This window comes from Helobdella robusta, assembly GCF_000326865.2.
Source record: "Helobdella robusta unplaced genomic scaffold HELROscaffold_107, whole genome shotgun sequence".
NCBI classification, from domain to species: Eukaryota; Metazoa; Annelida; class Clitellata; order Rhynchobdellida; family Glossiphoniidae; genus Helobdella; species Helobdella robusta.
Genome location: NW_008703606.1, coordinates 35,325 through 59,904, shown reverse-complemented (window position 1 = coordinate 59,904; position 24,580 = coordinate 35,325). Strand labels below are relative to the sequence as shown.

At 30.9% G+C, this 24,580-nt stretch overlaps 6 protein-coding genes across 6 annotated transcripts; 4 read left to right on the top strand and 2 right to left on the bottom strand.

The window, feature by feature from the left end:
- Positions 1-220: 220 nt before the first annotated feature.
- On the bottom strand, positions 221-1,184 carry HELRODRAFT_183426 (hypothetical protein; the record flags this gene model as incomplete). Its single annotated transcript, XM_009012461.1, has 3 exons — positions 221-315; positions 618-773; positions 1,130-1,184. 3 exons carry the CDS (start codon positions 1,182-1,184, stop codon positions 221-223), a joined length of 306 nt encoding a protein of 101 aa, XP_009010709.1.
- A 1,459-nt stretch (positions 1,185-2,643) lies between these two features.
- Positions 2,644-3,350, top strand: HELRODRAFT_183425 (hypothetical protein; the record flags this gene model as incomplete). The annotated part of the gene is made up of 2 exons (XM_009012460.1): positions 2,644-2,761; positions 3,025-3,350. The coding sequence occupies 2 exons, from the start codon at positions 2,644-2,646 to the stop codon at positions 3,348-3,350; spliced, it is 444 nt and encodes a 147-aa protein (XP_009010708.1).
- Positions 3,351-6,099: 2,749 nt separating this feature from the next.
- On the top strand, positions 6,100-7,547 carry HELRODRAFT_183424 (hypothetical protein; the record flags this gene model as incomplete). The annotated part of the gene is made up of 3 exons (XM_009012459.1): positions 6,100-6,151; positions 6,258-6,442; positions 7,383-7,547. The coding sequence occupies 3 exons, from the start codon at positions 6,100-6,102 to the stop codon at positions 7,545-7,547; spliced, it is 402 nt and encodes a 133-aa protein (XP_009010707.1).
- Positions 7,548-9,376: 1,829 nt separating this feature from the next.
- Positions 9,377-15,628, top strand: HELRODRAFT_183423 (hypothetical protein; the record flags this gene model as incomplete). Its single annotated transcript, XM_009012458.1, has 11 exons — positions 9,377-9,396; positions 9,733-9,893; positions 9,994-10,163; positions 10,493-10,495; positions 10,605-10,731; positions 10,931-11,112; positions 11,333-11,350; positions 11,503-11,782; positions 12,883-12,930; positions 13,316-13,420; positions 15,462-15,628. The coding sequence occupies 11 exons, from the start codon at positions 9,377-9,379 to the stop codon at positions 15,626-15,628; spliced, it is 1,281 nt and encodes a 426-aa protein (XP_009010706.1).
- A 412-nt stretch (positions 15,629-16,040) lies between these two features.
- HELRODRAFT_194880 (hypothetical protein) lies at positions 16,041-17,800 on the bottom strand. Its single transcript, XM_009012457.1, has 4 exons — positions 17,634-17,800; positions 17,436-17,555; positions 16,851-17,292; positions 16,041-16,724 (listed from the first exon to the last, which is right to left on the bottom strand). The coding sequence occupies exons 1-4, from the start codon at positions 17,749-17,751 to the stop codon at positions 16,160-16,162; spliced, it is 1,245 nt and encodes a 414-aa protein (XP_009010705.1). The 5' UTR covers positions 17,752-17,800; the 3' UTR covers positions 16,041-16,159.
- Positions 17,801-19,362: 1,562 nt separating this feature from the next.
- Positions 19,363-24,388, top strand: HELRODRAFT_183421 (hypothetical protein; the record flags this gene model as incomplete). The annotated part of the gene is made up of 7 exons (XM_009012456.1): positions 19,363-19,989; positions 20,375-20,443; positions 21,126-21,498; positions 22,184-22,398; positions 22,855-23,061; positions 23,629-23,790; positions 24,311-24,388. 7 exons carry the CDS (start codon positions 19,363-19,365, stop codon positions 24,386-24,388), a joined length of 1,731 nt encoding a protein of 576 aa, XP_009010704.1.
- Positions 24,389-24,580: the final 192 nt, after the last annotated feature.

Here is a 24,580-nt window from a genome sequence, read left to right as displayed (position 1 = left end):
TCAAATAAATTGTTTTATTATAAATATTTAATATAATTTAATATAAATTTTTCATTTATAGGTTTGAATAATTTTCAAAATTGAATCGTTTTATTATAGGTTTATTATTTTAAAATTCTCCGTCAAAGTATTTGAATATATTTCCCTTAAAAATGTCTTCAGGGAACATTCATAATTGTGGATATTTCAAAGGACGGTTTCCACATTAAAAGGAGGCACATTACAGACTGCACTTCATTCCATAGAGTTCCAAATAATTATTTTTCATATCGATAGATAGCTTGGCTATTCTTTCTTCGCTATCGTATAAGTTGGCTTTCAAACAAAAAATTTTCAAATAAAAATTGAAAAATATTTAAACAAATTAATGAATTCCTGATTTCAGTGAAAAATTTTATTTAAAAAAGGTTTAATTTAATTAAAGATATTATACATATATATTCATTGAAAGTAGGTGACATGAGTTAATAGATTCGAAATCTTGTGTTCTTACCCAAATACCTCAAAATAATAATGTGCATAATGAATCAAGTAAATGTTGATATTTAAACTGTGATTGAGTTTTTTAAGGTTGGGAGTTATGTAACATAATGGGACTAAAAGAGGAAAAAGCTAACGGTGTGGGAGTGCATCCGAATCTTCAGCATCTGCGCCTCTTTTCCTCCTGTTGGCAAACTCATCCTCTTCCACCTCTTCCACCAAGTCCTTCAACTTGGCATCCACATCAGAAAGTAAGTCATCGAAGTTGTCTTTCTCATCGGCAACTGACTCAGCTGGGAGCAAAATTGTTTAAAACGCATTATTAAAAATGTGTAACATTTTTCGGTTTTAGGCATTTTGAAAATACATCATATCAGTGTCGTGCTGGGTCGTATTGCCGATTATTGAAATTTTTTTGATGGGCAGAACTTTTTAATGACACCGGTCAGATTGTCGGCTAGATATTCGAATTGCCAAAAGTTTACGGTTTTGGATGAAAATTGAATATAGTTTAACTAAAAATTCCCCACAAATACGCATAATTTTGAATATAACTGCAAAAAAACAGTTTTGCTACCACCCCAAAATTATTGGAGAAAGCAGAAAAAATTTGACTTTGAATTGAAACGACGCCTATTTCGACAAATACCTGAAATAAGACTGAAAAACATGACAAAAACTGCTAAAACTACAAAATTTTTCATTTTCTTTATCAACGTTGAGTGAAAAATTCTGTTCTCTCTTGGCAATGAATGTTTCTAATTTAAATAAAGAGATATTCGCATATGACAAAGCAGGTGGCTCTGAGTAATCGTCAATTATTTTATAAAAATAAAAAATATTTTATGTTCAAATTTGATTGATAAATATTTTTCGAATTTTTTTTTGAAATTATTTATTGGCTGCTGTCAGCTCTTGTCTCTTCAAAAATAAATAAAATTTTTATTTCAATGTTGAAGTAAAAAAAAGAATTTCTGAGTGATTTATTTTTTTTCAAACTTATAGATGCAATTACCTTCGTTATTGTTACAGCTATAGTTCAATCTTCAAATAGAATTTGGTTAAAAATTAACATTTATTAGGCATTGAGCAAAATATATCTCGACATTTCATTTACTATAATTAATCCGTGCAAAACACAAATTTTTATTCAGAATTTTCTTCAAACAAAGACACAAAAAAATATCCTCACAAAAAAAAACAGAAAAAAGTAATAAATTAAAAAATAAAATGACAGGCTATCGGCTTCTAGCGAGCGCACGCTATGTAGTAAATCAACTATCATCGCCTGCCAAGTTAACCTGCTTCGAAGTTGAATCTTTATATTTGGAGTTTCTACGCGCATATAGAAAGTATAGGTTGATAAATTGCAGCATAAAGATACACATAGAATACGTATATACATTTATAAGTACATATATGTATAGATTATATGATTGTTATGAGTATGTGTATGTTATAGGTACTGGTAAATAAATGTTCGCAAAGGGTATATATGCATTTATACATTTAGATACTAAGCCTATCGAATACATTGAACTGAAGAGTTTAAAACTGGTGTTACAGAAAATTACAGTGAGTGAGTAAAAAAGCTGACTGAAGAGCAATTTTGCTAAATATTTTGTTGTTGTTAGTACTTGTCTATCCATCTATTTAACTATCCATCCATTCAACAATTTATCCATTTAGCTATCCATCTATTCAACAATTCATTCATTTAACTATTCACCCATTCCTTTAACTATTCACCCATTAACTTTTTTTTTGAAAATTAATTATATTAAATTAATAAGATTAATTAAACTTTAAAATATTCATTTCAAGCAATCTACAACTATGAAGATTGCTCTGTTCGTTTTGTTGGTCCTAGCTGTTCTGAAATCCAGTTTGGCAATAGGTGACGATGAATTTGTTGTGCACTAACAACTATGTTGATGAATTCAAATAAATTTAAAATTTCCGATGCTTTATTATCTTAAGTAATACCCTATAAATAAAAAAGGTACCGTCTTCCCAGCATATCACATTAACACTCGGTATCTCTATTTAAATTTAGCCAATCGTTTCTTTGTTGGCTTCGTACATTTTCTGAAACTCGCGCGGTTCCATTTACTAAAATGTTTAACAGAAAGATAGCCTAATTCTTGGGTAGTATCTTTGAATATGGTGCGGAAAGTAGAGACGATCTTTCACTGTATGGGCTCATTCGCTGTGACGACTAACCCATATCGGGCTGGTTTCTCTGCTGGGTTTCGTCACTCAAATCTTGATGGCTTCTCGGGTAGATCCTTCTACCTGGATCTAACTGGCTTTTCGACTGCTCTTTCCTGCCTAAATTTAAAGGATCACTAAGTAGGGAAGATTCACTCAAGTCAAGATGACCTCAACCTTGTGATGCCTCGCCTAATTCAGATTGATCTCTGGATATCTGGCCAACTATGCACTCACAATCTCTTTGGTTTTTTAATTCGTTTTATAATTTTGTACCTTTTTATAATTATTTTAAAATTTTTAATATTATTGCTAGGAATTGTTTTTGAATAGATGATGAGGTGAAACAAGACGTGAAAATCAACGAAGAAAACCGTGAAATAATTGTAAGACTCTTAAACAACCTCAGAGCGAAGATTCAGGCAGTCGAATTGAAGTTAGCATCCTTGGAAAATCAGAGAAAACTGAACCAGGAAACGGAAGCCATATACAGAGATGCTCTGAACATTGTAAACCACACATTGGATGGGATCACTGCCGGAAATCACCCGGAGGCTGACGACAATTTGAAATATTTCAATCTCGGATGTAACGGGTTCAATATTACTAAACGCAACGACAGATATATTATTATTCCTCCTTTAATAAAACTTAACTAAATAATTATTCGAATAAATCAAATTAATGAAAATGCAACGATACAATACTCAATTTTACTAACGTCAACTCCGGCCCAAGAGCCACAGAAAAGAAATAGGCTTAACTTATTTGCGTAGGCTGTTTATAGACATGCACGGTGCTCTCTCCTAAGTAAGCGCTTGTACTTTGGTCTAGTAATCGACCCACGTGACCATACGGCGCTCTCTCCTAGGTAAGCACAGGTGCTTTGTGCTTGTACTTAATCCACGTGATCATGTAATGGAACAATTTCCATTACACTCGGAGTAAGAATTACGTCTTCTCCTCAGTGTTCTCTGCTTTAAAGTTGCTAATGATTTCTTCAAAATGTCGGAGTTGATTTTGTTTAAAACGCAGCAGACCAACATTGTAACATCTAAACCGACTACTATGATTATAATTATGTGAAATTTTCCTGGCTGTAATCAAAATTTCCAAATTTGGCCAAACTTAAGCTTGTTTAGAAATGTACTTTACTTATTTTAATACTCATATTAATTTGGTCCAGTTTAATTACTGTTTATTTTTTAATATAAGTCAATAATTTTCTTAATAAGCCAATTTATCAATTTAACAAATAAACTAACGAACGTACAAATAAATGAACAAACAAACAAACATAATGATAAGTTAAATGGGATAGGGACCAAATTCCAATCTATGACAACATCTAAATGAAAAAAAAATAAAAAGAGTCAACATATATGAAATATTTAAAATGAAGTAATTGTAAATTATCCAAATTAAAATGAAAACTCGTCTGTCGACAATCATATTTTTGATCATAAAAACCTTCCATGTTTCTTCCGAAGTATCAAATCCTTTTTTGAATGCATTGAAAAGAAGGTTGAGAAAAAATAAAAATTCAAACAACCAGTATTCACAACTTAATGAAGTAAGTCATCCCTTGCTGGCACTATTCCATTGAAGAAATAATTCATTCTGAGATTCTTCTTAGAAGAACACGTATCCAATTTCAAATAATGCCCTCTCGATCTCTTCACCCTGTTACAGGTTAGAGTCAGACTCATATCTGTCTTTCATCATTTTCTTCAATTATCTCGAAAGTCTGATTACTTCGGGTTGTAAATATGATATGGAAATCAAAGGAAAGATAGCTATGGCGAAAGATGCTTATTCTAAAATGAAAAACATCCTCAACAACAGTAAAATCCGAATATCAACAAAATTAAAACTGTTAGAGTGTTACATTTTTCTTGTGCTAACTTACGGCTCTCAGTCCTGGACACTTTCTAAAGAAATAGAATAAAAAATTAACGCTGCTGAGATGTGTTTTTTAAGAGAAATTATGAAAACAAGTTGGACCTGTCATACTTCGAATGAGGATGTAATAAAACAGTCCGGTTATGAAAAGAGGAAATTACTAAGGATAATTTGACGGGGCATTTGAAGTTTTTTGGTCACATCATGCGGATTGAAAAAATGGAAAATCTAACAACTACTGAAAGGTGAAAGCACATGAAAGAATTTTATTTTATTTCACATTGTATCAATTCATTTCGTTTTATTAGTTGTAAAAAAAAAATATGAAAATTAAGCTAAAAATGCGATATCTATAAAAAAAAAACATGATGCAAATTATTTTGAAAACGTTGTGCACCTGACGATGAAATGCTGCTTCAGCTGAATTACGCAACCAATTTTGTCATCAATTTCGTCTTTCACACGAGCATTCTGATGATGATGACGATGAAGATGACGATGATGATGACGACGAAGATGATGATGAAGATGGTGATGACGATGATGATGATGACGATGATGACAATGTAATGGCTATGATGATGATGATTTTGTTGGGGATGACGATGACTTTATTTAAGATTAATAATTACGATGCTGATAAAAATGCTAATAACGACAACATACATAACACAACATAACAAAGATTTTTTTTATAGTGATCCAAGAATACTAAGACTGTGACAAGATCACTTTGAGACTTTTTTTAATATCCTTCTTTCGCCAAGTTTGCTTTAAAGTTGTCCGTTGTTTCTGACCATATTTTTTCATCTCTCAGCTTGTTGCACTCGTTGACAACTCTGCAGTTGAAAAATTTTAGCTTTATCGATCCAGAGCTTTTAAATAACGATGATGATGATGATGAAAAAGATGATGACGTTTAATTGAGAATGATGATGAAAATGATGTTGTTATTGTGATAATGAAGGTGATGTTTTAATGTTGGAAATTAAGCTGACAATGATTGGAACAATGCAACTTTATTCAAATTCAACATCGCTATGAATATATTATTCAAATACCAACACGTGCTTATGTATATTTTAATAGCTCTGAAAATTTTTCTAACAAAATTTTGAGAAAAAAAATTTGCATACTGTATGCAAATTATATGTGGCTGCATGTCCATGTAAATGAAGTTTAGCCTGAAAAATCAATATTTTCTTAATTCAAATTTTTGTTTTTGAGTTTGTTTGGCACGTGAAATATTAGTGGCGGGGGTGAATGGGGAAGGAAATCGGCCAAAAATTTGCGTGGTAAGCAAATAAAACGGTCGCCAGTTTAATTGTGGCTACACTAGCAAACATTTTGAAAAAACTTTTGCCGCCCTCACCAAATTTTGAATTTTCAAACATTCTTCATGTTCGGCCCTTCTTCCTTTCAACGTTGACAAGATCCGCCACTGTAGAAACCAATATAAATATTGAGTCGCACATCCGGCTCACCATCAGTTCGCTGAAACTCAAAATGATCAAAGTGATTGTTTTAGTCGCAGTTCTGGTTGTACTCATTTGTTCTGGTAAATTATTTTCACTTCATATCTAAAATAATAAACTAAATAATAAACAAATATAAATTTTGGTTATAGTTTGATGAAAGATTTCAATTTAAACTTTCTAAAACAGAATGCAAGTCAGTGGACGAAGACGGTGGTCCAGATGGTGGCGATTTCAATAGCGCCCGAGTCAAGAGAGAATTCGAACCTCCGAAAATCAAAGGCTGCCCAAGAGGTGAATCTTTTTCCTTTAGAGATGAAACATGTGTCTCTGATAGTTCTTCCAGTCCCTCGTGTCAATATTATTGGATGATGGTGGCAATATTGACGACGACGGTGATGATGATGATGTAATAGTTATGGCCATGATGATGATATAATAGTTATGACGACGATGAGGATGTCACAGTTGTGATGATGATGTAACAGTTGTGATGATGACGATTTCGTTGAGGATGATGATGATGTTGATTAAAATAATGATAACGATGTTGGTGAAAATGAAAGTGGTAATAATTAAGATGGTGAGGATGATGAAGAAGATGAAGATGATGACAAAATATGATTTTTCTAAAAAATTTGTGACAAAAGTTTGTTTTAAATCAGTCGAATTTGTTTTTTTTTTCATAACTCATTTTCTTAATGTTTTCAAGAATACTAATAAAATACAATATCACAATAACTTTTGCGAAGTTTTGTGAATTCACACAAGTGAATTCTGCTGGCTTGCTTAGCACTGCTGAAGCTATAAAGCTTATGGTTAAGTGTTTGGATGTCATTCGGTTCAGCGTTCAGATACGTGACTGTGTAGTGTACGAATAGGCTGTTCTAGTTATTTATACTATTGTGAGCGTGTTGGCAGCTGGTGGTGACGATATTGATCCTATTAACATTAAGTTAAAAATTTTAAATTACTTTTAAGTTATTTAAAGAGTTTATTATTCCGTACATGTATATACGATGAAAAATCTCTTCACTTTATCTTTGATAGCATTGCGAATTTTTACATTGTACAATTCAGGCCTGAAGAAAATATGTCAGATATTTCTTTAAATTATTTTATTATTATCATCTATTATTTATTTTATTCTACGTTATTTTATTTTTCATGTTTAAACATTTTTCTTTTTCCGTTTTTTTTATTTATTTATTTACTTACTACTGCCTTGCATGCTGTAACAGTTTCTGCGTTTGTCAGATCCTGATTTTTGAAGAATAATAGCAAGGAAGATTGATTTTAAATCTTCTGATGCAGAATGCATGTTGGTGCAAATGTAAGATAATACAATTGAGAACAACTTCAAAAAAGTTCGTTCGAGAAACCGAGATTGTCATTCGGCCGTCATGCATCGAACTTTACATGGTGCTCGATTGGGTCCAACTGCTTTCAAATAAGAAGCTTTTATCAAACTCCAACTGAGAAATATAAATTTTTCATTTATAATAAATAGTTCTATTCTGATTTGTTTGCAAATTTTACCTAAATGGTTACGACGAAATCCTAGTTTAGCAGCGAATTTAGGGAAGAATTGTTGAAATTTTCCCATTCAAACTTGTTTGACAATGACATAACATAACAGACACATAACATATATTGCAACATTAATGAGCTGACGTAACCTTTTGAGGCGTTCCTTCAGAATAAAACAGGCAAGGCGGATAACTTGGTGAAAATCATTATATATTTTCGAGTTATGATTAAAAATTCGTAATCAAGTTTCAACTTTTCTGTGTTGTTTCAAAAATTATATCTTTAAAGGGCAAACCTTTGTATGGATGTTTTGTTTAGATAAAATAGATATACATTTTGTTTTGGTAAGCAGCAAATTATGAAATAACCTCAAACACAATCACAATAACGCGGACCATTAAAACACAGAATAAACAAATGAGGCTAGGTTGAAATTATAAAATCTTTTTAACATGGTTCCAACCGGTTCCAACAACATTCCGATATTTTTTTGACCCAAAAATTAGCAGTTGAAATTGGATACAATTTTTTTGATGATTTTTTTAAACAAACTAAATTTACTGAACCGAGTTAAACATTAAGACGGGATTCACAAAACTTTAAAAAAATTTATTCTTGAAAACAATGGCTGAAGTATATTTCTCAAACTTAATGCCTTTTTATTGTTTATTTTTTTTTAGTTATTGCTTTTTCTGAAAAAAACGTCATGAATGTATTTTCATAGACGAAGATAATATTTAAGAAAAACCAAATTTTGAAATTATCTATAGAAATTTTTGAAAATATTATCTTTTATTTTCAAGTTAAATTAATTCACCTTTTTATGAAAATCATTTATTTAATTTCTAACTGAAATTCTATTCTGAAATCTTTTCAGAACACGGCCCAAATGTAAATAGAAATTTCAATATAAAACAAACAGAATTTAAGCACATAACTTTTAAAAGCATCACTATTCCAAAAAACTACTCCCATATAAGATAATAAAATTACAATTATTTTTTTGCACAAGTCAGCTAATGTTATACACGATGAAAAAATTCCGAATTGTATCTTAAAAAAATTCCTCCAGGTTTTATATAAAAATTCCCACAGCTGATTGATTTATAATTTATGATTTATAATTGAGAAGTTCTAAATAAATTGAAATAAAGTCGCTGATCATATCATCTTCAAAGCGTAGTCTAATGTTAAAAAGTTATTGGTTCTTTGTTATAATTGTCAGTCAGTTAGAGCATGAAACTCTAGCTAATAGTTTGGAATTTGGTATGTTGAAATATTATTTTGTAAAACATTTTTTGTTTGCTTTTGAAATATTAGGCAAACTTTCAAAAATAAAAACATCACATTTTTTATTATTTTCATATAGTACTTATAAATATATTTTTTTGAAATTTCCATGCATCTTTCTCTTTAAAAACCTCTCCAAATGTCTCAAATACTCTAGCAAATGTAAGTCAGAGTGATTCAGCGCATCTCAAACAGTGCACGAGAAGCGTGGAAATTGACTGCATTCTAGCCTAATCACTAACAGCACTGCCAACCATCATAACCATTACGGTGCCAGCCCGTGTTATAATTACCTTCAATGACCATTTTCACCACCAAACAGTAGCGGATTCAGACTACTTTGGTTATTAAAACTGCTCACAACGGCCTCGCCTTCCTTTTAGAACCGCCACAGTTACTTTATAAAAAGCGTTTCAGCCTAATACAACTTTAGAACATTTTCCTTGAAACTTGCAGTGACAATACTTGTGACTAAAAGCAACTGTACAATGCTTCAGATGGTTGGCAAGTTGGTTCAAACTGTAGAAGCGCCTTGACTCGCGTTGCAATTTTTTGGCACTGACATGAATAGAATGCCTTTCGATGTAACTTCATTAAAATTGCACCCCTCATGCGATGTCATGTGTATGTAGACCTCGAATTTCAAAATTTATGGAATACGCGTTTCGGATTCCGATTGTTAAGCTTATAATAATCAACTGCAAGCAGCGCTGTTAATGGAAACAGCTCTGCTTTCATCAGAGCTGTATAGAAATAATTCAACTAAAGTATTATTTCCAAATCTCGTGAACATTTAAAAAGTTTCATGAGAAGTTACTATTATAATTTTTAATGACCTAGACAGCAACGTTATATTTGTGACCCGTGGACGGTCATTTCCGATCCCTGACGAGTTCACCTCTGAATACCACCAGCCCGAGATCAAGAGGGAGAACCATGAAAATTCATTCACCATAACTTTTTTCGAAAAGGAACGAACAAAAAGGGCGGAAATATTAATATGTGGTAAGATCATCGACATTATTTTTTTTTAATTAAGCAAATTTTTGTTAAGTATTTTAGTTAATCGTAACATAATAAATATAAATTTTATAATTTAAAATAGATAAATTACTAGAAAAAACAACAGCAAGTTTCAACCAGAGCATCTACTTTAGTGAACTATCCTTCAAAATGCTTTCGTACGCCGAAACCTTTGACATAACCTACAATCTGCAAGGTCTTGAAAGTTCTTCACGAATAATATTCGAAAGTGAAAGAGAAAGAGAATTTCAGGTAAAGATTTTTTATGTTTAAAAACTCAAAATTCACAAAATTCAACCGACTCTTTTTGGATTTATTATGATTTTTGTTTATAAGTTAAAATTATAGCTATTTGTGACCTCTGCTGTCAGTTGAATTTGTATTTCTTAATAAATTTGACTCGATTTAGTCAAATTTTTAATTTAGATTTGGTTGAGAGCCTAGGTTAAAATCTTAACATAAATAACCAAAAATTATTACAATTTTTGTATTTCTACGTATTTTTTCATATTTGATCCAAAAATAACTCATAACTCTAGCCAAAATCTTTTTTATAATAATTTTTATTTAATACTAACTAGCTGGTTAGTTTTTTTTATAAACATCTTATTTGTGAGTAACTCAAATCTAATCAGACAGTTTTAGAGGTTGAAATATAAAAACATAATTTTTATTTCAACATTTCAACTAAAGTATACCTGGACAATAGTGAGCAGCTTCATGTCCATTCCAACGGACTCCACAATCACATTTATATTCACCTTCCCGAACCAAGATCTCGTCATGAATTCACACTACAAATTCAAATACGATTATGTCCGTTAGTGATAAAGTTTTTATAACTATAATAAATATTTTTTATTAATCCGAAGATATTTTATTTCATTTTGTTTAAGTATTACAAGTAATTATAGCTCATTTCACGTGTATCAAAATTATTTTCATTATTTAATCTTTTCGATTTTTTTTAGTTCAATAAACTCATCGCTAACAAAAAAAAAAAACAAAACAAAACGCAGTACTCCCGGTAAATATCACCATTGACAAAATATTTGAGAAGCCTGGCGAAACATTTACACTGTCAGCAGTTTCAAAACCAGACGTTCATGTATGGAATATCAAGGTCGAGATCGTTAACAAGAAAGAGAAATTAAATTCTACCTCTTACAAAATTGATTTCAATAAGATAACTTTTGAAGAGGTAGGTGTCTACAGAATTACTGCCCAACCAAAGAACCGTATCAGTGGTTTAGAATCAGCTGGAGAAACGTTCAGCGTAATAGTTGCTGTTAAGAGTAAGCTGAGAATTTTAGTAAATTTTTTGTGAATTTTTGTTTTTATGACATTTTTGAAATAGTTTTTGTTACTTTTTCATAGTTGCGCGAGTTTTGTAAACATTTTAAACATAAATTTTTTTACAGCCAAACAGTTTGATAGAAGTAAGTAAATTATATTAATTGATTAAAAATTTTAGCGTTTTATATATTTTTTCTTTCGTCTTCAGCCTTTTTCAACTGCTTCATGTAAAAAATTTATTTATTTCCAGCTTTTAAGTGATTTTAATATTTTAATCATTCACATTAATTTGAAGAAAAAAATTGGCTCCTATACAGCATTTAACGAGAATCAGACGGAGCTGGTAACCTCCCCATGCATAAATATCAAATGCGAGTCTCACGACCCAAACCTCGAAGTGGTAAGTTTCGATATTTTCAGCATAGGCAGAGCCGACGGTGATTCTTCATTCTACTCCAAGCCAGTGCCCAGTTCCATCTCAATATTTCGCACTGGAGTGTACAATCTCGTATGTACTCTACAAGATAAATCAGCTGTGAAGTACAAAATCAACGGTACCGTCATAGTTGTTGCAGGTTTGGGCTGTGTGAAATTCTTATTTGATTTGTTTTGATTATTTATCAAAGGTACAAGCAAAACTCTTTTAAAAAAATTTATCTAGAAGTCTCATTTTAGTGTTTGTCAGATTTGATCACAGCAAGCAGACAGCATGTTAAAATGCGTGATAGAAGCATCAATCACGTCACTTGTCCTGTGAAAATCTCTCTGTATTCAGACTTGCAGCCACTGTAACGTAGCAACCTTTACATCATCATCATCGCAACGTTATATGCCTGCTTAAGTTATTTTTCATATTTTTAAACTATTTCTTCTTACCACATGACTCGGACCAACCAGGAATAGGTTTTAACGAAAGAAGAAATCCATCAATAAATTATCGTTTTTTTATAGCTCTCTTAGCATTGCGTGCAATTGATCTCTTTAACTAACTTAGAAACAAGTACGTTTTGAAACTCTTTATGAATTTTTTGTTAAAATATATCAAGAGAAGTTGGAAAAGAGTTTTATGGAAAACAACTAGCAGGGTCGAATTTAGATGTGTGAAATCTATTGGGCTACGATGGTGTTAAGCCTTTCTATTTACTAAGTTATTTTTAAATCAAATTTGATCAAATGGTTTTACAACTACTGGAAAGATTGCAGAGAAAAAAAATTGCGGTCAACAACGAATAAAATTCGTGAAGTCCTTGTGTCACTTGTTGAATATCATCACATTTCAACTTCTACAAAGCGTTAAAGATTGTGTTTTGTGGAGGTCGAGGGTCGCCAATGTCCTGAAAGAATAAGTCACGAAAAAGAAGATAATGTTTAGTTGAGAAAATATAGAAATGGAAAAAAGTGCTGCCAAATAACTTCTCAGACCTCAGTGAAAACGTAAAAAAATTTTCTATAAAAAACTCAATAAAGCAATAAAAATGACTGAAAGAAGCATGCAGTTGTGTATAAGAGGCTCTTTGAAACCGAACTCGTTTTTGCTTTTGCTTTTGCTTACTTTTGTTTACTTTTGCATGTATTGGGAATTAAATATTTCGGAAAAAGTTATTTTGTGATAAAAATTTCCATAGATACAAGAATTTTTTTTTTCAATTTTGAATTTGCATTAAATTGAAAACAGAGCAAAATGTGGAAAATTGCGGTCCCTGGGCATTATTCAACGTTACAAGTTAGTATTTACTTTTTATTAAATTTAACTCTGACGGAGGCTGAAATTTTTACAGCCTGCAAACCATAATAACAATAATATTTTTATTATTAATAGTAAGTAAATTGATGCTAAGTTAAAACAGTGCTACTTGTGAAGGAGCAAGCATAAAAATGCAATATTTTGAAATTTAGCAATAGGTACTAATTTAATACTTAAACTATTTTTTCAGAAAAATTCAACGTATTCTTAATAATTCACAAATAGAATGAAATTTTACAGGTCCTAATTAATGAAAGAAGGCTTTATTTTACAAAATTTAAACACGAAATAAACGCGTTAAATATTATCTTTAATTATTTATTTTAATATTTAATTTAATTATCTTTTATATAATTTGTTTCAGTTCCGAACAAAAGCATACCAGACCAGCAAAATAACTACATGTGGTGGTTCGCTGTTACTCCCTGCCCCGTTCTCTTCTTACTCTGTTCAATTTGTACAAGGAGGCGTTAGTACACTCAAAAAAGCTCTTAATTTTTTGATTTATAATCATTTAAGATCTCTTTCAATTAAAATCTCTGAAATGGCAATCCGAAATATACATTTCAAAATGAAATTCTAACATATGACCACATAAACTGCATTTTTGCAATGTTAATCTTTCCATGATTTCCGGTGAGCAGCGGTAATCTAGGTTTGCCTCGCATTCGAACAAGGTCACACCGACTCAAACATGCATAGCGCTCTTTTTATTAAGAAGCTATCACTCCGAATTAGCAAATTACAAATCATGTTCTCGATTACTTGAATTTTTGATAACTTGGTTTAAATTTTTATTTCAAACTAATGATAAAGGATTTGCTAGCTAAACCTTCATTTGCAGTTTCTTTCAGTAACATCTATCCTAATATAATACTATATTGCGATCAGTGGAACTCCTTTTTTCAAATGTTTAATAAAAAAATCTTAATTTATTGCCAAATTAAAAGTCTTTTTTAATCAATTGATAATAAAAAATTGTAATTTAGGCGAATCAATTGCATAACAGATCGGAAACCAGCAGCAGTGGTGCGTGAAGCGGCTTCATCAACCTCTGCATCGACTCAGTCAGATCGATCCCCGGTTCCAACTGAGTATTAGAGGAATTATTTCCTGCTTATCGAATGCAAAGAGATTTCTCATCACAGGGGTGTTTATACGTGTGTTGCTATCCAGTTTAACCATTGAAGTTAAAATTTTTGACAAATTTGCCATTTTTTGTTCTCTGTGTGCGTTTTAAACTTCTTACAAATCCAATTTTTTAATTTCTTTACAGTGAATATTACATAAAAGTAATATTGACAATTACAAAACTTTCGTTTTTCGGGATTTATAATAGAAAATTTCTTTCATAAGTGATTTTTCAAAAATATTTTACAATTTTTTTTTATTTAAAATACTTTGAATTTATTTTTGTTATAAATAGACTGGACATGAAAAATTACCTAAAATAAATTAAAACACTCCAAAAATTAAAAATGATAACACCCCAGTGACAGAAAGGTTTATTCAATTCAAAAGCTCAAATAAATAATTTTAGCTCTCATATCATTGGCAACTGATTATTACAAAATTTTATTCTCATATCATTCCAAAAATTGGTTGGTGTTTGGTTCTGTTGTGGCATAAACCGGGTTCGATTCCCATAAGATCCCCGACTATCATATGCTATGTGATCAAGTTCAATTTTTTGAATAATTTTATGTCATGGTTCTATCTCTTGTACACCATCTTACACATCATCCTTCACAACATTGAAACAATAAATTGTAATTCTATGATTATTATTGTTATTTTATTTATAATGTTATTATTATTCTATCCTCTATGACAATATAAGCAAAGATGTTGTTTAACCGTTTTTGAATAATGCCAAAAATCAAACAGTAATAAAATGAGATATGGTCGACCACATTGTTCAGAGATCAGTTTTCTTTGTTTCAACGTTTGCCTGTGAAGTATCTCTTAGTATAATAATCACAAAATAATTGTCGCAATAACTCACGACTATTTCTGGTAGCACATTCTATTAGGTATGAGTTTAATTGCATGGTAAAAAAAATGGCATGGGATCTATAATCTTGAGCCATTTGTTTGGAAATATTAATATTTTACGGCAGATTTTTGTTTGAAGCCAGTTTGGTGTTTGAAAATGAGAACTAATAAAAAATTACCCAATGCTATGGAAAAACTTATTGTTTTTTTTTTATAAAGAATAATTAAACAGAGAATATTTTTTGTAAGAGAAGTAGTAATTTCATTAAATTTTTTGAACCCATTAGGAATTCTATAATATAGTTCTAGAATAGCTCATTCGTTGGAAAAAAGTGTTAGAATTTTTTTAAGTTAATTTATCTAGTATAAAACTATAGGATTAGTGAACAATATAACATTGACCGTTTTGATATTGACGTGTGTGAGAAAATTTTAATTTCAATAAATTTGAATTTCATTACTACTAACAAGTCGATGCATCTACGTTTTATAATTATTTGTATGGTTTGTTGCAGAAAATTTGTCGCACGTAGCAGCGTATTTCGTTTCGAAACAGCATTTTCGGTTTTACGATCGTATGCTAATTGGATTCAGATTCGGGTCCGTCCTGACCAATCGTCAAAATTCGGATTTGGATCCAGACACCTCGGTTCTCAAGTTCTTGGAATTGTCCCATTTCTAGTACTATATACATTTTTCGGATATTCAAAATTGAAAAACCTTAATTACACAGTTGAATAAAAAATTTTCTAGGCCGGGTATCAGATTTGAGCCGAATTTTTGTAACCAAAGTTTGAATGTGTTTATATTTATGCTTATGTCTATTTATGTATTTATTATTTATGTATATTTGTAAATTTATTTGTCTCCAAACAAACATGTATGTAAGTGTATACTATTTATCGCTGAAGTATGAACGTATTGTATGGTTTGGACCATTTTAACGTTGTTTAAATAGGAAAATGTTTTTTGCATATTCTATTGGTTTGATGTTTCTGCCGTTAAATTTTCATAAAGATTAATTTCAGCATTTTTTGTTTGGATCAGCTGTCTACAGAAGGAAAACGAAAAACACGAATTTGTCATTTATAATATAATAGGTTTTGTTTTCTCAACGACTCAAAAAATAATACAAAAACTGTGAAACAAATTGCTATAATTGTGTTTGTGGAAAAAAGGTATAGAAAACAATTTAAACAAACAATTATTTTTGTTATATTTTGAACCAGAATATATTTCTCTTATTAAAGTCACATTCGAATAAATATTTTGCATCCTCACCGTATGTTATTCTCCGAGAATGATCTGGTCTATACAGACAGAGTAATGTATTGACGTATTCCGCTTCCTCATATCTAAGCAGTAGGTCTCTGACTTTTTGGCATTCATCAATTTCAACAGATTCGCCGGCGTCCAAATCCACACCGGATAATTTAAGAATATCATTCGAGCCGTAGTTTGCGATGAACAACGTTTTACTTGTTCTATTGTGCGCCAAATAATATGGATCATTCAAATATTTATTTAAGAATTTAGATAAGCTCTTGAATTTACTTTGTCTCGGCTGAACAGCGCCACTTTCAAAGTCAAAGTTGTAAAAATTAAGAAAATAACTTCTTTCCGTGTCTGCTTCTCCGGTGACTACTAACGTTTTTGAATTTAGGAAGAGTGCATGTTTGGGAAATAGCCCAGGTATAAATATAGTTCTCAATATCATCATTTGGTCTCCGGCGCTGATGAGTAGCAGAAAGTTGGTTTTAGTAGTCGCCAACAAACATCTGAAATGGAGTTCGCTATTTAAATTAAATCGCTAATGCAACAAACGATATACAAATGGAATTCATTGTTTCAAATTTAAATTTCAAGCCATTAAAAAATTTTTAATCGTCGAAAAAACAACTAACGGTTCATTTAGAAAGTCATTAGTTAGCGATAGAGTTGAGTTAGTGAAGGTGATGGAGAGTGTAGTAATGGAATAATCTGTCCCCATTTCATTCAAGTAAAGCCTGAACTCGCTCTCTTTTGCCGCTGTCCTAAAATCTTCTCGAAGTTTGTATTGGTATATTAGAGATCCATCTCTGTCGGAGTAGAAGATTCTATTTTCATAGCCAGTTATATCTTCAATGCACGTTAAGGTTTGCGTCTCTAGGACCGCTACATGACGCATTTTTTGGTTTTCAGAGTTCACGACATTTTGATCAATTATGTAACAGTAGAAGACATCTATGTAAGTTTGAAAGAGGTAGGCAACGTATAGAAAGCCGCTGGATGAACAATAGTGCAGTGCTTTTACATTGAGTACCATCTGCTCGGCTGCTAGTAACTTGGGAAAAAGTTCAGCATCAGCTGCATGATACAAGGTTATCGTTAGGCAATTATCCACTTGAGAAAATAATTTATTCTTTATCTAGTTTAATTTCTTATTTGTTTAATATTAATGGAGAGTTATTGAATTTTAAATCAGATGTTAGCCAGTAAATTAAAGTAACCTTGTAAACGAGTTATCTCATCTTTAGTGGATTGTATGGTTAGAAGTTGTTCGAGAGGTAAATTCCTTGAAAGTTTGTCCGGCATCCAGAATTTTACACATTTTACACAAACTATGAAATCTTCAGGAATATTTATTTAATTAATATAAAATCCAATTTCGTCTGTCTGCATAAACAAATTAAATTAAATTAATTTACTGGTGTAGGTATGCTTTTGCATGCAGCGGCTGCATTGTGTGTGTCCACAAGGTAGTTGCGGAATGGGCGGTTCAGCAATATGACCACATGATACACAGATACAGTCACTCGGGTTCATGATAATGAAGTAGCAAGACTACACAGAAATTCGCATTTTTAAATTCTCGCAGACATTTTAAACAACTCTTTGACAAAGTTGCCGTAACATTCATTGACTGAAATTTTAAATGTTGAACACAAAATTAAGAGTTTGCACGAATGTTTGCTAAGGATAGTCCCAGAACAATATACTGTAAGCGCGTTCAATAAATTGAATTGTACGACAAATTGTAAATTATCATTCAACATGAAAATAAAAATGTGAAATAAAATACACAATTTATTTCATGCAAGAAATAAATATTCAAACATTCCGGTGACTTTGTTTATTTTGGTTAACTTTAAGTTAGTGGTAGCTCAATGGTTAAAGGCGTCTGGTTTTGAAGTTGCAGTGTCTGAACTCGAATGCACACCTGTCGCATGCAGGTGCAAAAGGAAAAATGATTTTTAATCTTGTTTAACCTTTTGGTATGATTTTTATATTTCGTAGAATGTGAAACTTGCATTTACATCAGCGTACAAGCCGGATTTAGAATTGTAGGAGGCTTGGAAGAAATGGCAGAATGGCTTTTGAATAATTTTTTTATAAATCACCAAACTCGTCTTTGAATATCTTGGCAACCTTCTATTTGCAATTTTTACTATCTTCTACAATGATTTTTTTTATTAAAACCAGTTTTTAAAAGTTTTGATGACAAAAAGTTTAACAGTTGCTGACACGTTGTGGTTTGGGTATAACTTTTTAACAAAACATTTGACGGTACCATTTATTAAAGACACTGAGTAGAATGTGGTTCATACAATTCAATATAACACAATGCAATAGGTACAGTTAACAATTATTTGGTGAATATTTCAGCATCTCAATTATTTTTTTCGCGATGATGACAATGAATTAGAAAATTTCTTTGCGGTAAAACAATTTTTTTCATGCTCTCAATTAACTGTAATATTACGTGTGTTTAATGGGATGATTTACGTCATGTCTGTATTCTACGTGTGTGTGTGTGTGTGTGTGTGTGTGTGTGTGTGTGTGTGTGTGTGTGTGTGTGTGTGTGTGTACTACTTACCTGCCGTAATTATAAAAGTTACAAAAGTAAAAAGTTATAATTACTAACTCTCTATCCGGGTTAAGCTTGCTGGCAATTAACGAATAGGTACGTCAGCGTTCAGTATAATTTTAGTTATATATATAAAGCGTGTGTGTGTGTGCGCGCGCGCGCGTGTGTGTGTGTATATATACTGTCCAATTACATTTTATTTAAATTGGTTAATATTTATTAATTATTTATTATTTATATTTTATTCAATTGGCGTCATTAGCTTAGCATTAGCTTTGGATGAAATGATCTTTAAAGGGTCGTAATAGATAAAACTTAGGCGTGACGTGATCCGAAAGTTGTTAATACTTCATTTAAGTTAATGATGAACTATAATAAATCATATTTATTAATTAATATTGATTAATTTGTTTAAAAAAAATTTTTTTTTCGTTTTTAGGGTATAAGCTGCTACAAAAAGGCATAGATCCCTCGATTAAATATTCAACAGTATCAATAAAATAATTTTATTTTTTGGGTTACCAAATTTTTTTTTTTTTCATAACTCCTAATTCAAACACATTTTTGAAATGAACTCAACACCGGTGTTCCCACCAATAATGGTAGAACGTATCAACGAAGTGGTCCAAGAGGTTTTCAGAGAACACGGGTTGGTCTCCCTTCTAACAAATATATTCTTCACAGATTCTTGCGATAATCATGAAAACCCAGACTTCGATGCTCTAATATACCAGTACATTACTGACACTTACGATATCCCATTGGAAGAAAAACCCCTTTTTATGGCGACATTTTCACGAAATATTTTGAAAAACACTCTCAGTGTATATAGGATAATCTATAAGTTTGACGTGTGGATGATTCTGTTTACAATTCTCCTCATTGTTGGTCTTCTTGGAAATAGTTTATCACTCTTGGTTCTAGTTCGTAAAGAAATGCAAAAAAACTCCATGTATCTATACTTGTCGGTCTTATCAGTAGCCGATACACTGGTCTTAGTTCATTTTTATTTGCTAAATGTAAGACGGTTGCAAAATTACTTCTCGAGCGTAGCTTGCAAATTCACCTACGTCTTCTTGAATACAGTGAAATATTTAGCTGTCTGGTTGATTGTAGCCGTTACAGTAGAGCGTTTGATAGCTGTTTGCTACCCATTGAAGGCAGCTTCCATATGTAGGAGGAAGATTGCCGTGCAGGTTGTTTCAACTTTGCTAACTATTCCACTATTTAATTAATTAATGATTCAATTAATTAAATAAAGGACTAATTATTTAGAAAATTAGTTTTATAAATAGTACAGGTGTGTGAGCAATTAAAAATGAGAAAACATAAATTTATTTTTTTTAAATGAAAAAACAGTTTCAACAGTAAAAATTATCCTGACTGAGACGACTGAACTAACAAAATTGAAATTAATTTGTAAATTTAAAAAAAAACATTGTTGTTTTTTATTTGAACTGAATTATTTTTTTAAAATTAGTAAAATTTATGAATTTATTTGAATTGAATCATTTTTATTACAAATTTGTAAAATTTATGAATTATATAATGTTATTAAAAATTGTTCTACCATTTTTGCAGGTAACTGGTGTTTTGCTGGTCATCTTTTTTGCTGTGAACATCCACTATTTCTGGAGCGGACAGTTAGAGGTTAGTCCTGATGTGTTCATTGATTATGTCAAATTTTTGTTGATTACAAGAGTCATTTTTCATTTTGATATAAAATTACTTGTTGTTGAATGGCTTTATTGATCTCATTGAAACTTATTTGAAATGGGTTCACTTCAATCATTCCATATAAATTAAGAAAGCAAAAAAATGTTTCCCTAATTGACAAAGAAATTTGTCTGTACCTCATAAGAAGTAAAAACTTCACGTATCGTTGAAAATGATAACACAACAATGAAGTGTACTGTACAGGCATACAGTCTTGCAAACGTGATCATTTGTAAAGGTAGCAGGAGATGATTCAAGAACAAAAGTTAGTCAAATCCGCGGTTTGATTCCATGTTTTTGCATCTGTAGATATTTTTGGACACACTATAAATTCCTAAGATAGAACGAAAATTGCCATAATCTTTCTCTTTTCTGTCTAGTTCAACGACGCGGAAAGATGGAAAGAAGAAAGCTTGAGTGAGCCGAAAAAGCAATGACAGAGTTTTAATATTTAAAAAAAACAGAATATTATAAAAGTAAGATATTGTAACACTTTTACTTTTGGAAAGCATGCTACAATATAAACGAATCTATTCAGAAAACTTACCACGAAGGCCCATCACATATGTTGCAGTTTTTCAATGTTTTTAAAAATTTCTAACGTGTATTACTTCAGATGTTATTTGTCTTATACTGCAAAGTTTTAACTTTGTCTAAACGTTCAAAACAGTTGGTAAGAAATGCACTAATCTACGAAGTGACACCATTTGGAACCAGACTCTGCCCTCTTCAGATGATTAGTTACTGTGCTTGTAACAATACACTAAGTCTAGGTTATTGGAATTTTAAAACAAAGTACAATCCTTGGCTCGATGCATTTTTCTACTCCTTCTTACCGTTCGTAATTATCATCATTCTCAACACGTTAATCGTACAACGCTTAATTTTGGCTGAAAAGGAGAGGCGTTTGGTGTTGAATCAGCCACAGTCCTCGGTCAGTAACCCTGGAAATTGTAATAAACATGGATGGAGAAAAATATTTGCCATAGGTTAATGGGTTTGATAGTTTTTTAAATAATTTTTTTATTGAAATTATAATTTTTTATAAATTTTATAAATATTTATTTATTTTATAAAGCATTTATTTCTCTAACTTAATGATTATGAATTTTCAATCAGTTTGTTATAAGACAAAATTCTCATTAAAATATTTAAAATCATTAAAAAATGTTATATATCATTTTTTTATTATATTAGATATTTTTTTCATATATTAAAAGACACTTTATTTATGAATCGAAACTGTAAAAGTAAAAATATTATAAATTAAGCAATTTGCTTTGTTTTTCGGGGTCGTTTGTTGTGACCCCTTTTAAAAAATTTCGATAAAGAATGACCAATTTTATTTTACATGGATATTATTATGTGAATAATGACATTTTAAAGATTTTAAAATTTATCTTTTCAAGAAATTTGATTTAAAAAATATAAGCTTATAAATAAATTAAAATCTTTGATCAACTTCTCAATTTACATATCTACAAATAATGACAACTGGTTTTTTTAAACCATGTCTCTTATGCCATAAACATAAATCAGTTCCAAATTTTAGGAATCAACTTCTGCATCTTATGATGATTTTATACAAGTGAAGAAATTTCACAACGTTTATCACACCGGCAGTTTTACAAAATTTAATTAAAATGTTCATTTTTTTTTGTCCTAATAACCAAGGTCGCAAACTTCCGAACAGCGATAAGTCATCCACAGTTGGAGAAACAAGTTTCTCATTCATCTCCAGTAAAGAAAATTTAAAACACGATGAACATCCAACAAACAATTCAAATTCGCAAACTCAAAACACCGAACAACGTCTCAAGATTCAGACAAATATTAATTCGAAGCCACAACAAAGTGCAACAACAGCCAAAGGTTCAGCAACTACGAAGGTTAAGGACAAGAGTTGTGTCGTCATGTTGCTCAGCATCTCTTTCGCCTTTGCTATCTTTACCGCCCCCCTTTGTATCTTCAGCATTTTCCTCAATATTTTAGAAGCAGAGGGTAAAATTGCAGAATTTCGTAATGAGAAGTTTGAATGAATTTTTTTTTAATTCATTATCAATTTTTTTATCAGTAGACAATTTCACCCGTGACACTCATCTTTATTTCAATTTTTAACCTAATTTTTAACCTTTCACTATATAACTCCAAGCTAAACCGTCGTTTTCAATATAATTTATTAGCGATTTTCAGCTCCTTAGTTTGCTTGATTGATTCATTCAACAGTATTTTTATGACAGACAGTTTTTACTTAAAAAAATTATTAATTAGAATCTTTGATGTTAAGCATTTCAAGATTCTTCATTTTAAAAAAAATTCATTTTGAAAAAAATATAACACCGCAGGATTCGGACCGCCTCAAATATCCAAAACCTTCTAATGCTATTAAACCATTCCACAAATTTCTTCCTCTACTGTGCTACCGGTCAAAAATTTCGGAAAGAATTGACCAAAATGCTTCAGCTATGGAAATCATGTTCAACGTCTGTCGTAAGCCGTCTGGCTTGCTGTTCATCTTCTCGTCATTCCACAACCCAAACGGACAAAAAATAGTCTCTTATTGGAAGTAGAGAAGAGTTGAGAGGAGATGCTGGAGCGAAACAAGCTGCTGGTGGAAACATAAAAAGCCATCCGGAAGATTTCGCATCCGTTCAAAAGCGCTGTGCAAATTAACATGATTTTTTTTTAATTCCATTTATTCACAAAAAAAAGTGAAAATATTGAAAGATTGAAATATTAAGATTGAAATCAATAAAGACAAAGACAAATCCATAATAATTTATTGAAAGATTGAAATATTAAGAATGTAATCAATAAAGACAAAGACAAATCCATAATAATTTATTTTCACATCTAAAAAATTATTTGATTTCGTATGTACGTGAAATCTATTAATCATTTACTTTATTGATCAATTTTTTTATATGTCATACTTTACAAATTAATCATTGCAACTCATTTTCAGTAATTATCTATGTATATGTTTGCTTATATATGCAATTGCATTTCTTTTTCATTCTTCTTGAAAGAATGGTTTTAATATATATTGTTATACTGCTCGAAATTCACCGTTCTATTAATTCGATAAAAATAAATAACAAAAAAAGAATGAGCGGTAGAGATTCGTAACAGAATATGAATACAAATATAAAGATAATCCATCAAGAGAGATCGAATTGGCAGATGACACAGATGTCGGTTCGGCCACATTCTATGTCGTCCCACTGGAATGTGTTGAGGAATGGATGCAAGCAGCCTGTCATAGAATTGTGAAACAAGACGTTGGTTTTCGTTGGTTTTAAACTCTCTATCTCTTTCCCTCTCTTTTGGCATAGAGAGAGAGAGAAAGAAATTTTATTATATATATATACAGATCATATACATTCATAAAGGATATATATATATATATATATATATATATATATATATTTAAGAATTGGTATGCCAGAAGTTATTATTAACTTGTACGGACTCCGTAAGTACATAAAACGAACGATATAAATATAATATATATATATATATATATATATATATATATATATATATATATATATATATATATATATATATATATATATATACGTACAAAATAACATGCATACATACATTTACATACTCTAACATGTTATCTCGGAGGATGAATAGCATATAGAAGACAGAGTACAGAAACGTATCAGTGACATAATAAAATGAAAAATGACCACAACTGACCATTGGAGAGACTGGAATAGTCCGGCTGGTAAGGTCCCCAGTTTAGATAACTGAATGGGATTGATGCACCATCCTGATACGGCTGCCAAGAAAAAGGACTTCCAGAATTCCTGTACCAAATCCCTGCCGTCCATATCGTCCAGTCCCATTGATTTGTGCACTGGCTAGTAATGCTTGCTAGAAAAATTAAATACAAAAACTAAAACAAAAACTAAACTTCGTAAGATAAGGTAATATTTACATTGTTGGAGCAAGAAATTTTTTATTTAAAAAAATTTTCCCAATTATTTGAAGGTTGTCTCTGCCAGATTGCTAAAATTATTTTTAATATTTCTGTGAATAAAAGTGTGGAAAAATTTG